General features: G+C 34.6%; 1 protein-coding gene and 1 long non-coding RNA gene across 2 annotated transcripts in view; one reads left to right on the top strand and one right to left on the bottom strand.

Moving 5' to 3' along the window:
* LOC138335957 (metabotropic glutamate receptor 8-like) overlaps window positions 1–3,214 on the bottom strand; it is a 105,474-nt gene extending 102,260 nt beyond the window's left edge. The window contains exon 1 of the mRNA XM_069285174.1: window positions 2,491–3,214. Coding sequence (XP_069141275.1) covers window positions 2,491–2,976 — 486 coding nt within the window. The 5' untranslated portion in view covers window positions 2,977–3,214. The remainder of the gene's footprint in view (window positions 1–2,490) is intronic.
* Window positions 1–12,291, top strand: part of LOC138335959 (uncharacterized) — a 67,401-nt gene that overhangs the window by 2,130 nt on the left and 52,980 nt on the right. The gene's annotated exons all lie outside the window — the stretch shown is intronic.

The following is a 12,291-nucleotide window of genomic DNA, read 5'->3' on the forward strand; positions in this document are numbered from 1 at the left end:
GTCCAATAGATAAGCTGTTTCGGTCTATCAATTAACATTTTTAGAACTTTGTTTTATGGGTTGAACTACTTCCTCTCCATTTCATCCTTAACGTATTCAGCCTCTAACAGTAATTTCTTCTCTGAACAGCATTCCAATCACAGTTTCTAATGATGTAGTAACTTTCACGGGAGAACATATGTTTGAAAAATACATTTCACTCTTTTAAACTTTCAAACAATATTTTTACAATCCTGTTGTTTTGCACTATGGGAAAAACTTCATTGTATTCACCTTGAATGCTTCATGCATCATTTATGATGCTGACAAAGGGTTACTTTTTTAATTTGTTGTCGATTTAGCGATATGTACACTTACTGTAATAAACCTCAAAAAGGAGTTGTGTTATAAAAACTATTATTCATGTGTATGAAAACATATTACGTCAGACAATGACGATCCATCTGTGTACACCAAGATCCAAAAATATTTTAAAGAAAAAAAAGGTTCTAATAATAACAATCAAACATAGCGAATTTTGTTTATATATAGTTTGCTCGTGGTTAAATGAGGAAATTTTACTTTCCACTAAAGATAATATCTTTACTGGAAAGTAAAATTTCCTCATTTTCGCTTTTCACATCCTGCAGGCGTGTTTGTTTGTTTTTATGTTATTTATTTATTCATTTGTTTTTTATCACGCTTGGTAGCACTAACCTTACCATTTCGTATGACACATAGACAAATAAAAGTAGTCTTTTTATTTCATTGTGAAAACCTTGTAAGATATGATGTTGTCTATAATTGTCTTGCTCTCTAAAAATCTATGAAAATACGTTTTAATATAAATGTAGTGTTATAATATTTATATATAACAATCAATCATTCTATCAGTTACCCAAATATTTTAATATTTCAGAAATAGATTTTGTAAATGGTTTACACATAGAGTGTATTTGATGTTATATTATCATAATTTAGCACCAAACCATATTTGTCCTCCATTAATGGTAAATGTTTATAAGGAAGACAAAAAAACTCGGTTAAAATGGAAAACACTCAAAGTCTTAATGCCGATAGTGAAGACATTTGAAACAAACATTTGATATTCATATATCTCGCTTTGTAAAAGCTGCTAAAAAGAAAAATATGCCTTCGGGGATCTCAACAATGGAACCCGTTAACCAGAAGATGTAACGGTCGAAAGTAAAAGCGAACATCAAATCACTTTTGGTTACCGTTTACAGTCAACAGTTGAAGATGAAAGCAATTAAAAGCCAAACAAGATAACTTCAATTAGGATTGACCTTTTCAACGACGTAATCACTTCAGGCAGATTCTGAAGCGGAGAGACAAACAGTATTGATGTTAATGTTGAAAACTGAAAATGAATGGAAATAACAACTCATTGACAATCCTTTTTATATATAAGGAGATGTGAATATAATGGTGATGTTTCAAGTTTATGTATATTCCATTCAAATTTTTTTGTCTGGAGTACTACAAAAGATGAATCAGAATCAAAAACGAGGCATGCGCTTTGATGAAAGTATACAATTTGCAATTTTGTAATCTAAAATATATCATATACATGTAGTATCCAAAAAAAAAAACATTTCCTGTTATCGCAGGAAAATTATAGTCGGTGTTAAAAAGTTCCTCTAGCGACTGTTCACGAAAGGATAATTTAGAATGAGTTGTACGCTCTGCAGAAATGTCTCAATTTATGGTGGTTATTTAGGAAATAAAATTCGATTTTATATCAGATATCTGTTTTGCGTGTTACAACATTGTTTCCAATTGTACTTGTGATATGAGTTCATCCATCAGACATCATGCATTAATTATCCTCAATATTTCTGTTACACATTGTCATTGAGTGACTGAAAGACCATTATTTTCCTCCTCATTCAATGCGCTTTAAGTATTCATGCCAAAGGGAAGTGATTTGCATACTACAGGACTGTGATTCAAAAACGTATATTGATTATAACAAACACGCTCACCTGCATCAAAACAAATTAGTATTGTTTTAAGCGACATATACCGCAATTATTGTAAACGAATACGCCGTAGAAGTCCGTAGTATTTAACTACCTAAAAGACATTCAAGGTGTGTTTAAAAATATGTAAAACGATAAACAATTTCCTTTTGAAATTGTATTATCGAAAGAAATATATATATATTTATAGAACTGTAGAAATTATCTGCGACTATCAATGGGTTTTTTTCTGAACTCGAATAAAAACGTAAATAGACTCGCGTTGTTCATCGACATTCACCTGTCAACATGTTTTCATCTGTTTCATTTTTATAGAAATTGATACAAAATAAAAACAATGCATTAATTTAACTATTCTGGTTATCAAACACCATTGCATATTTGTCAGATGTTTTCTTATGAGTCAAAATGGTATTGCTTGTGAATACAATGTACAAGAAAAAAGAGAATTGCAATAATTTCTACTTGAACAAGAAGGACAAAGCTTAGTAAAGCTGACAGGACTTACCTTGAACAATCTGAGAATATTGGCGACCATAATGGACACTGTACTGGACGCTGCCCCTATAACTCCGGCCACAGGTTTGACCGGAGTATATTTCGGGGTACTTCCGTTGTCACAATGGTAGTCCGTCACATCTATAGTGGTCAATTGGGCCTTGATGAAATCCATACACTGTTCCAACGCGTAAGTGTCCGAACTACAGGTATCCAAAACGTGAAGACCAAGTTGTAAACCGGGCAACAACTCTTCATCATTATTTATTTTATCAACCGCAAACAACATAGCCTCTAAACGCTGTATACCTTTTTCCTTTTTAATTTTCCCACAGCTGTGACCTTGCTGGCCTTTTTCGTGCATAGGAAAAAGTCCGCCGAAAATTATATCCCCGTCAACTTGAAGTTTTCCCTTGTCTAATGAGCTCGCGTAATTAATAAAGCAAAGAAACAGAACAGGAACATATTTGACGATGATATGAGCCATTTTGAGCATTCAGACGAACTGTAGGTATTAATAGCGTTTATGCAGCATCTAATGCGTGTTCCCATACTACACTCGTTTAAGCTAGAGTTCCTTCAATACACTGAGATACACGCCGTCGATATTTCGTTTCGAGGGAAGAGGCGAGTAAACTTACGCCACGCGCATGCGTACCATGGAGTGGATTTTTTCTGTGTGGTTCATTATGAAGTGTAGTGATCAGTGTGGAGGCTATTGATCGTATAGGTGGATGGTATAAGGAAGGTTCTGATCAGGAAACATAAGCTTGTATACGGTGTATCGGTACATGCAGACGATAGTCTATCACAAGGTGGGGGTTTTGATTTACAAATTACACCACTTGCAAAACCGGCGAGAGACATATCGTAGATAATTGGGAAACCCTGAGAAAGCATGACATTCTCCGATAAACATACCTTAACTTGATCACACTTTCAGTAGATTTCATTTGAAAAGGTTTACAACGGAGACAACGTATCCTGTTTGTTAGGATGCTAGATTTCTCTAACGCGGTAACGTAAAACCAAAAACGGTTCTCAGAAGAACAAAAACTCTAATGAAATTGTTAAAATTGACAATTGAGAAAAATAGTTTCATCAGTTTTAAAGTGATTGCAATTTTCTGTTTTATGTGTAATGCTGATAAACAATGCAAACTAGAACACAATGGATTTGTTTAAAGCTTCGTTTCGTTCAAATTCGTCAGTAATATCATCCATGCGCAATGCAGGCGATTAACAATTTCGTTTCGATTTCTTTCTTATACAGTTAGAATACACTGGGATGCTTTCGAGACAAGAAGCCGTATTTCACGGAGAAATTTGTTTATCCCCAGCCTTTAACAGCACATTAGATTAGGAGATTGGTAGGGGACGTGATAAACTGGTGACGTGTACAGTGTTAGAAACATTCACATCCTCCAACCGACGTTATTTATCACCATTAGGACTTTCCATTTATCTAAAGTCTTATACTATGTTGTGTTTATCAACAAAGGTTAACCACCATTGGGGTTGACATCGACTTTTCAAATCAAAAGAATAGTTAAAGTGTTCCATCTTCATAGACTTAATTTTCGTCGAACTCAAATAACTCGAATATACAGTTTAAATCAAAGTATGTTTCTAGTGTTGCGTAACCTCTCAATAATAATTACACGTACTTTCATGTGCACGACTTGAAGCTTTGCGTATTTTGCGGCCTATTGAAAATCGCGAAAATGTATCGTCCGAAAAACGTTTTGCAGAAATGTATAATCATACAAAAATACAATAAAGGTCGCGAAATAAAATCACTGTTAAAAGTCGTGAGACATTAAAACGTGAAAATCAGTTGGTTTACAGTATAATGCTCTTGTGAATTCAAATTGTATTAATTTCTTAAGTCCCGGTAATGATGACACCACAATTATATAATTCTCTTTGCTCGAGACTGATAAAATACTCGAGGAATCTTGCTTACGTTATACACATAAGAAACGTATGTCATATTGAAAGATACCAAACTTTTAGGAATACATCAAACATATGGATAGAAACTAGTTTAAAAACTTCATATACACTAGCAACCTTATAAATATCATACGGTTTGCGTACTTATGACAGTTATTAACAGTTAACGGTGATTTAAGTCAGCTATTGGTGACGAGAGAAAATTCCAAAGTATGACAAAAGATGATAATAACAACAGTAAAGAAAATCGCAATTGACAATTAAATGATTTAGTTTGAGGAAAGATATTTATATGTGCATTTCACGAAGAATGACATAAGGATCCATGCATGAAAAGTGTACGCAATAATTATTGTTTGAAAAATATTTATCATTATGTTTTATTATTTATACGGAATTTTGATCAAATACAACATACATAGATTCAAATATTCTATTAACACTCACATTGAATCAATCTCAAATGATATCAATTGATATGACGGTTTTCTCATAAACAAAAACAACCTATCAACTCGGAAGCGTGTACTACACTGACGTCTTTTCCGGACCTGTTCGGCAATTTCCGGTAAACACTTTATATTCATGATACTATTTTACTTCCTTATAAGAGTACTGAAGGGTAGTGCGTAACTGATGTTTATGCTTTAATTTATAAAATAAACTTGAACTTAATATTGTACACAAAAACATATTTTGTGTTTCTCATTTCAAGTAGTTCGCAGAGTGGAGATTTTTGCGATTTTTTAAAAATATTTTGTTTAAATTGATGATGTGTCACAAATTGATATTGTTAATCTGTATACGTATAAGTATATCGCACTGATTAAATAAACGCAAAATACGCAAAAAAAATCAACGCCGCAAACAATAATGTTACTGTATCAACCTGTATCACACATGCCTTTATCAGATCAAATAAGTTGCAAAAAAACCTTGCCTGTGATTTTGTAATATTTATGTTACGTTTTTAACATCATGATAACAGTTCTATAACGGGATTGTTGTACACGCATATTGTGATTCCGTTTATTTCACAAACAATTGAGCTTAATATCTATATATAACTTTTCTAGAAAAGTATCAAACCGTTTTCCGATCCCTCTAGAACAACACACGGACGGATGCATTACTTAGAACAGACAAGTGAGTGAACAGACAAAGTTTGTTAAAGTTTGTATATATGGCTACAATATTATCTAATCACATATCAAAAATTGTTATTTTTAAATACGACAGAGTTCGAATAAAAGTGATAACATTAAGACATCCAAATAAAAGGATTTTCAATATTTAGTTAATTCTGGCTGTTAAGGGATGCCTTTTTATTTAAACATATAGTATAGCAGTTAACGATCGTACGTGCATTACTACATGTACGCTTAGGTATATACCATTGGTTGTTTTATAACGTGTAACGTCATACTTATATCTGAACTTTATAAAGCCATTAAAAGACCATCCTCGATACTACAGGGGTTCCGATCACTTACGATCTCTACACCCCTGGACTATCTCACAATGAAACTGGAGGCAACAGAACAGAACTTTATTAATCCTCAGATGCACATCAAAAGAGCCGTGTAACGGTACACTGTGGTTGGTTCAGGTTTTTTTGCCTGAGCTGTCTTCAGTTTTACTATAAAATAGAGGATGTTAAAAAAACGTGCTGTACCACATGTTGCGTGTGTATATGGAGGAGTGCGGTATGTTCGTGTGTATACTTCCTTATTCCTTGCAGCTCTTATACTTTGATCATGCTGAAGACGAAAAGCTCTATTCTCTGTTGATTCATTTTCTCATCTTTTGGTTTTTGTGGCTTATCCATGTTTCCATTCTCTTATTTGATATAACTACACCTTGCGATGACCAGGCTACGAAACCGGGCGTATTCTCAGCATAGATGCACCAGACCATGCAAATCCATTTATACCGATACAATGGTCAGTGGAGATAACTACGAATGGAATCTACATTATTCAGCCATGTTTGACAGTGTTAGTCTGTTGCATACCAGATATACAAGCTGAATACTGCTGAAGAAAAAAAGGTTTTGTTCGGTAGCACCACGATACAGATGAGTTAGATACCTGTTACTCGAATTCGAATGCCTCATATACCTCGTTGACGACTGTCCCTTGTATACACTGTTGGTAGTTCTTTGCAGAAGCAGTCGTGTTTTGCAGCCCGATCAACTTATTAACTTTGACCTTCATCAATATGTGAAAGTAAATGTGGTTGGGGGAAATGATCACACAAAAATGCTGATTTCAATTCTTACGAAACAATTCTCATTCGACACTAGTATAGCGTAACGCTGAAGTAACCATTTACTAATCAACACTAGCATTAATGACGTGATAAAATAAAATCCAATAAGTCCTCTATAAATTGTCATAATGGAAAACGAACTTATCAAATGAAGAATTAATCATATACTGTGTATTCATTGACAAGAATTTCGCAAATAGCAGCAAAAAATCACTCAAAATAAATGATTTATAAAATATTTCATATACCTAGAACTCTAAACCAATGGATAACAGCACTCAGCTACCCTCCAAGAAAAAAAATCTGCAGTATTTTTCTAGGTTTAATGTATGACTAGTGAGAATACTACAAATTTCGCTAGTTATTTTGTTTGTTTGTTTGATTAATTAATGTCCTATTAACAGCTAAGGTCATATACGGACGGCCTCCCATGTATGTGGTGTGTTGCGTGTATGTTGTGCGAGTTGCGTGTTTTGGGAGACTGCGGTATATTCATGTTGCGTATTCTTGTATAGTGGAACTGTTGCCCATTTTACATTCTATGTCTTTAATCTTATAACTTATATAGTAGTCCGTCACATTTCACGGCATGATTTAAACCCAAGATCTGAAAACTTGCATGATTCCTGAAAGAATTAATTCTTTACATTTCGTAAAGCATCTTTTATCCCCTGACACCAAAGTAATTTTAATCAAGATTGCTACTAATATAGAACGTTATTGCATTGGTTAAAAGGCTTTAACCCATTTTGAATATCTCTACCATTATTCCAATTTGACGGTTTTGATCCATATCTGGAATCTAGAAAAGACGTTTCCCGCTATACTATCCGTGTTATTTCTCAGAACGCAGACTGTTCTTTCCTTTGACTTATTTAAAGATTAAAATTATTGTATTTACATCAACAACATTCGTGGTATGTTTCTCCATTACTCTCCTCTTCACTGTACATCTGCCTAATCTGACTTTTAAAAATGAAATTACCGTGTCAAGTACTGTACATGTACAGTACTTTAGATGATGATAAATTACTCGAACATCAAACACCTGGTCTTTAAGTCTTGTTTATATATAGCTTAGAGTATTTGTGTGTTTAGGCCTCCACTGTTATAGCATGTACACCGTTAATTACACCAATGTGTGTTACTGGCCAGGCTAAATAAATATTTAACCGCTATCGATAGCTCTAAAATCAGAAGTCACCTTAGGAAAACAAAACAGGGCCGTGTTTATTTATCAGTATGTACAGAACAGCATTGGTTTACAATCATGGATTTCCCTTTGATTGTGTCCATGTCACTAGTTTTAATTAGAAGTGATATGTGTCAGGATATGCCCTCAGATATTTGTCTTTGATCTCGACTAATTACTTAGGGGAACATGCAGTGTCAACGATGATTTTATAAACACAAAAAGCTCTGTTTCTGCGTGTTAACAGACTACGTATCTTTGTTATTACATTTTCTTGTTTGACATCTCCTATATCGATTTGGCTGTAATTCTGTTAGAATTTATGTCTATAAATCACCTGTATCGATCTATTCCACAAAGAGACGAACATTAACTTTACTTGACGAACTTATTTCTAATGGTTTAGGATACAAGTTACAAGCAAGAAATCTAGTATAACTAAAACAATTACTGGATCAATAGCAGATGCATTTAAAATAAAAACATACTTAATCTTATTGATTCCTATGACCTGATGTTCACATCGTAAAAGAAACAGATGTATGTACATCTTACCGATAACACGACGACTAGATAACGTACGTTTCTAAATTGGAACTGTTAAATACGCATATACTCCCATAGTTCCAACTCTTGCTATCGGTTTGACTTTGGAATACATTTTGTATGCAACATCTCAATCATATTAACTTTATTGTCTTGGTTTGTTTTGGTTTATATTCATTACATCGTATAAAAGACACGAAATGTGAAATAAAATCTTGTATTTTCCAACTACATTGTTGCTGCGAAAGGCAAACTGGTGACAAGAGGGTGCGTCCTATTCCCAAATGACCACTATATTCGACAAAAGGCCAAAATACGATGAGGAAACCAATTGTCGAAGACAGATACTTTATGTGATTTGAACTACCCTGTATGCTCAATATACACAATACCTTATGACGTTGAATAAATGCACATATCTTATTTTTTCAGACGCCAAAATTACGTTATCCAGATTAAGGAATCATACAAACATTGTTGTCTTCAAAAGAAACACCGTTCAATAAATGACACTTGTATTTGGCATTCGTGAAATGTATTAGAAAAGATCAAATGGCTTAAGGTCCTTAGAGCACTCCAGCACTGCACTTTTCTGCTAACCAGATGACGAGCCGTGTTCAAAGTGCATACTAGATGTAGCCAAGAGTTCATGTAACATAGACTGTTTGGACAATCTACTACAAACAAATAACTTACCAATTCTTTGAAACTTAAGTTGTGCATTTTCCCTCGTGAGGTAGCCTTTTGACGATCTCTTCTTGAATTTTCTATTTTCGCTTAAAGGAATGTTGATGATGGACCTGTCCGCTTAATAAATGTGGATGGTCGACATGTCCGCTTAAAGGAAAGTGAATGGCTGACCTGACCGCTTAAAGGAATGTAGATAGTTAATATGTCCGCTTAATGGAATGTGGATGGTTGTCAATTGTCAGTATATTGTGACAGAATTAGGTATGCTGGTTTTTGTTGTTGTTGGTGTTTATTTGGCAATAGATCGCCTAATGAATTATATTGCATGTGAATGCAACAATAACATACCGTAGTGCCGCAGCCTCCCAAAAAGCATACGCACGTAATACGTGGTATGCTGTTAAACAAAATAACCAAAATGTGCAAACAGGATTTCCTGCCAACTTCATAGTGGTATTAACTTAAACAAACATCGATTGTTTGTTTGTTTGAATAAATGAACAGTCAGTCATTCAAGAACTGCCTCCTATGTATGCGGTGTATTCCGTGTGTGAAGTGCGTGTTCCAAAACATCAAGCATCATTTTTTAAGCATGGTCAATGCTAAGATTTGGTGAGGTAATCATCAGTGTAGTTCGTGCGACAAATAAAGGGGACAGAATTTAAAGCATTTTTACTGGACAAGAAATTGTTTCGGAAGAATAGAAACCAACACATGTCTTACATGTATAATAGGTCTTGTCAAGATGTTAATTTAAAATGTATTGCCTCATCTACATGTACAATGCAGTTGAACTGTCGACAAGCATACCTATTTTGAACAACGATCTTAAAAATTGTCCTCTCAATACACGCTTATTGTCAGGTAAAAAGTAGTTTCTGTTTTCAACATTCTTCCACTTTCAACAGATGTTACTTTAAAGAGGAGAACAGCATGATGGATGTCGAACTGCATTTACATATCTCCTATCAGGTATATGCAACACTGATTTTTTCAAAATGAAATGTTAATTCAGTTTTCAAATAAAAACTTGTCTAGAATAATTAACCGACATGGTATGCCGTTACTCGTTAAGCGTTTATCACCCAGATTCAGTGGAGTTGTCATTTTGTGATCTTTGAGACGTGGAAGTAATCGCAATTCCAAACCTGGTCCCGTGTGCATAACCCGTCACATCTGGGGAAGATGTGATTGCATTTTGTTGGAAAGCTATCCGTGATTATTTGCCGGCATCTTAAAATAGAATTGTCTGATTGATCGCGAAACGTAACGCATCGCTTAGAGCCAAAACACCCCTATTGATTTGCTTAAGTAGCACCAAGGTATTACCGAAATGCAGGTTTGTCTGTCAGAAGTATAGTGATCAGTTCGTTAGGATCTTATTGACTTCAATTGTACATACTCAATTGGTAGATGGTCTACGTCTAGAAGTATATACATGTGCACCAATCAACATGATTGCAGAATGCCGTATCCTGAAAAAAACCAGGCCTTCAAGGTAACATTGAGCCTGCTGCACCCAATGCATGGTCTTAAAAGGCTATTAATTGTGGGATCTTACATTTCGGCTTCTTCCTAACATCTTCCTTCACACCAAATTTGAGCTTGATTTAAGTTACTCCTGTGTTGGGGAAAAGGCTCACAGTTTTATTACCTGGCCGAGACAGGAGATAGTGTATCAAAGTGGTATTTTCTGCTCCTGCTTGGCACTCGGGAGCATAACGGGGGTGTATCTCTGAACGCCAACATTTTGGATTTATCTGTAGGGTAGTTTGTTGTAACAGTGGTTGCAGTCCCAATGCCAACAGGTAAATTAAAAGTTACCTGTGTTGATACTTATCTAAATGAGTGTGGCGACTGGTCTGCCCGTTGCCAATACAAGGTAACAAATACAGGAAATCCACAATGATGAAGAGACATATCACATAATACAGCCCCACAACAGCCTCGTGTTAAGACATACATATATTTTAAGATTGTTAATCATTACTGACTTCAATTGTACATATTCAGTTTTAGATGTATCGCTTATAGAAGTTCAGACATGTGGAAGAAATGACGGCTTCCAACAGTGACCACTCGTCCCATTAAGATGAATCAACTGCATTCGGCGAACATCGGCTGATTCCGAATTAGTTCATTTCGTGGACGCAAATATTTGGATGTTGAACTTTTCGCCCTATACAATAGTATAGAGTATACAAAGTAAAAGTATATCATTTATTACGTCTACCATTAGCAATACACAAATATCAATAAACATTTCAAATATGACACGTATATCACTAAAACTCTTTGTATATATGGGAGTCGGATAACCTCGGCTGTACATTAATGTGAATTAGTAAAACGGGCACAGGTAAGTCAAACAAATCAGATAAAGCAAACTTAATCTGCACGTGACCATATTGTTTAAAGAAGCAGAATTAGTTTTTGAAAAGTAATCCGCGTTTGTTTCACAGCTTTTATCAGCGAGTGGTGTTTCTTTGTATTGATAGAAATTGGAGTTTAATTCCTCTTTTTCTCACGCAATTCTATAGAAATCCATGCCACTTTAATCCGACATTAAGTATTTCGGAAGGCAATCAATCATTCCAGGAGTTAAAATCTAAAACGAAAACACGCGTCTGTGTAGCAGAGACAATTTTGCAAAGATTAAGACATGCGGTTTTTGTTTGCCTTAGAATTGTTTGTTGTCCTACAAAGAGACCAGAAACAGCCGTAGACCTAATGATAGTGTCCATAAACAATGAGTATTGTTGTCTGGGTTAGAAAAGCTGCATCGTGCTTAAACGTATATGAAACCATTGCGCTCATTGACAAATTCAGTTTTACAAAATTTGTACTATATAGCTTTGGGAAAAAAATGCTTTGATCAGCATATTTCCAATACAACAAAATGTTAAAACAATACGCTATAATTCCAAGTATATATTTATCAATCAAAGAAGACATTTTAAACTTACAAATCAATATTCCCTTAGGGCCTTCGAATTAAATAACTTCATTTAAGGTATTTCCGAATTTGACCTTGGAGATTTTGATAATTTTAAATCTTAGTTAATAAATTCTATTTAACGATTCCCATGCAGACATGTTTAATACGTAAAAACGGGTATCATGGGATATTATAAAATATAAATAGATTACGTAGGCA

This window comes from Argopecten irradians, chromosome 12 (genome assembly GCF_041381155.1).
Source record: "Argopecten irradians isolate NY chromosome 12, Ai_NY, whole genome shotgun sequence".
Taxonomy (NCBI): domain Eukaryota; kingdom Metazoa; phylum Mollusca; class Bivalvia; order Pectinida; family Pectinidae; genus Argopecten; species Argopecten irradians.